The sequence below is a fragment of the Brassica oleracea genome, unplaced genomic scaffold, assembly GCF_000695525.1.
Source record: "Brassica oleracea var. oleracea cultivar TO1000 unplaced genomic scaffold, BOL UnpScaffold03321, whole genome shotgun sequence".
Classification (NCBI taxonomy): domain Eukaryota; kingdom Viridiplantae; phylum Streptophyta; class Magnoliopsida; order Brassicales; family Brassicaceae; genus Brassica; species Brassica oleracea.
In genome coordinates this window covers 1-1232 of record NW_013619846.1, presented here as the reverse complement: position 1 = coordinate 1232, position 1232 = coordinate 1, and the positions used below count along the sequence as shown (strand labels likewise).

Below are 1232 nucleotides of genomic sequence, written 5' to 3'. Positions count from 1 at the left end.
TGCTCTGTTTATTTTTAAATGACTAGGAGATTTTGGGCCTGGGGCTAGGCATATTCCATATTAAGAGAACAGAGAGCTACAGGTTGCAAGAGTCAATGGTGTCCAAAATACTCATGATTCATACGACAAACAAAGAGCTAGTCAAATATTCTACATCAAATATTTTTAAATAAATCAACATGCACAATGAGAACGACGCTTAAGGAGACGGAGGATGAACATGAATCGGTTGAGTAGCTGCACTAGTATGCAAGGGTGTCCAATCCCATGCATAGTTGGAGTGCTGTTCAAAACTATCAGCTGCATCACTTGGCTTCGCTAAGAAAATGGTGTATCCGGAGTAGTAAAGATAATCCATTGAAGTTGCAAAACTTGAATCACCTGCATCAGGTGCAAAGTCACAAAATGAACCAAACACGATTCATTGTTGTATAGAGAAGGGGTGCAAAAATTTTCAGTCACCTGTAATTAAGAGTATATTCCATGGTCCGGAATCTCGGTGAACGTCAGCATAATGTACCAACAATGACTCTAAACCGAGCTCAGCGGCAAGTCTTTTCTGATCAGGCAGAAGATGAGCATGTTCACCGCAAAACGGATTTCTTCTGGGAGCATAGTAACAATCGAAACGTTGGTCTACGAGAAGGCTCCTTTCAATTGCAGTTATATCCCCACAAAGAAATCTGTTATTTCTGCAGATGCGATACTCATGGCCATGGGGAACCTGGCCTAAACCGCTTTCAATGTTGGAGATTAGAGTTCTAGCAGAGGCCTCAGACTCAATAGGGCATGAGCACGTGTTCCAGTCCCAAAACGTGGCAACAAGATGATCTGATATGAAGTAATACAAATGCCAACTAAATGATCCGATATGAAGTATTATAGAGAGGAGTTATGAAGAGATATATATATACCTGTACTGGAGGACATGGTTCCCGGAGCAACTGGAGGAGGACACTCAAGGGACCACGGTCTCTCAGATTCCTGCGAGCAAAGCTTTCATTAAGACCGAATAAATCAATAGACCCAATAAGAGAATCAAAAACCTCAGATACCTGCAACTCCAATCTTTCACAGCTAGCGGTGGATCTTCGGCCAAATAGAGGGAATTAGAAGGATGCCCTAGGGCTTCTAGGGCTATTATTTTATTTAGTCGACTAAAAGCCCGGATAGATTTTATTCAAAGCCCAACACTTTACAATTTAAATAACTAAAGTCCACCCCAAATTTTA

The 1232-nt window shown here is 41.4% G+C and overlaps 1 protein-coding gene across 1 annotated transcript; it reads right to left on the bottom strand.

Moving 5' to 3' along the window:
• Positions 1-30: 30 nt before the first annotated feature.
• LOC106321850 lies at positions 31-1163 on the bottom strand. Its single transcript, XM_013760081.1, has 4 exons — positions 1056-1163; positions 915-984; positions 463-831; positions 31-381 (listed from the first exon to the last, which is right to left on the bottom strand). The coding sequence occupies exons 2-4, from the start codon at positions 928-930 to the stop codon at positions 200-202; spliced, it is 567 nt and encodes a 188-aa protein (XP_013615535.1). The 5' UTR covers positions 931-984; positions 1056-1163; the 3' UTR covers positions 31-199.
• Positions 1164-1232: the final 69 nt, after the last annotated feature.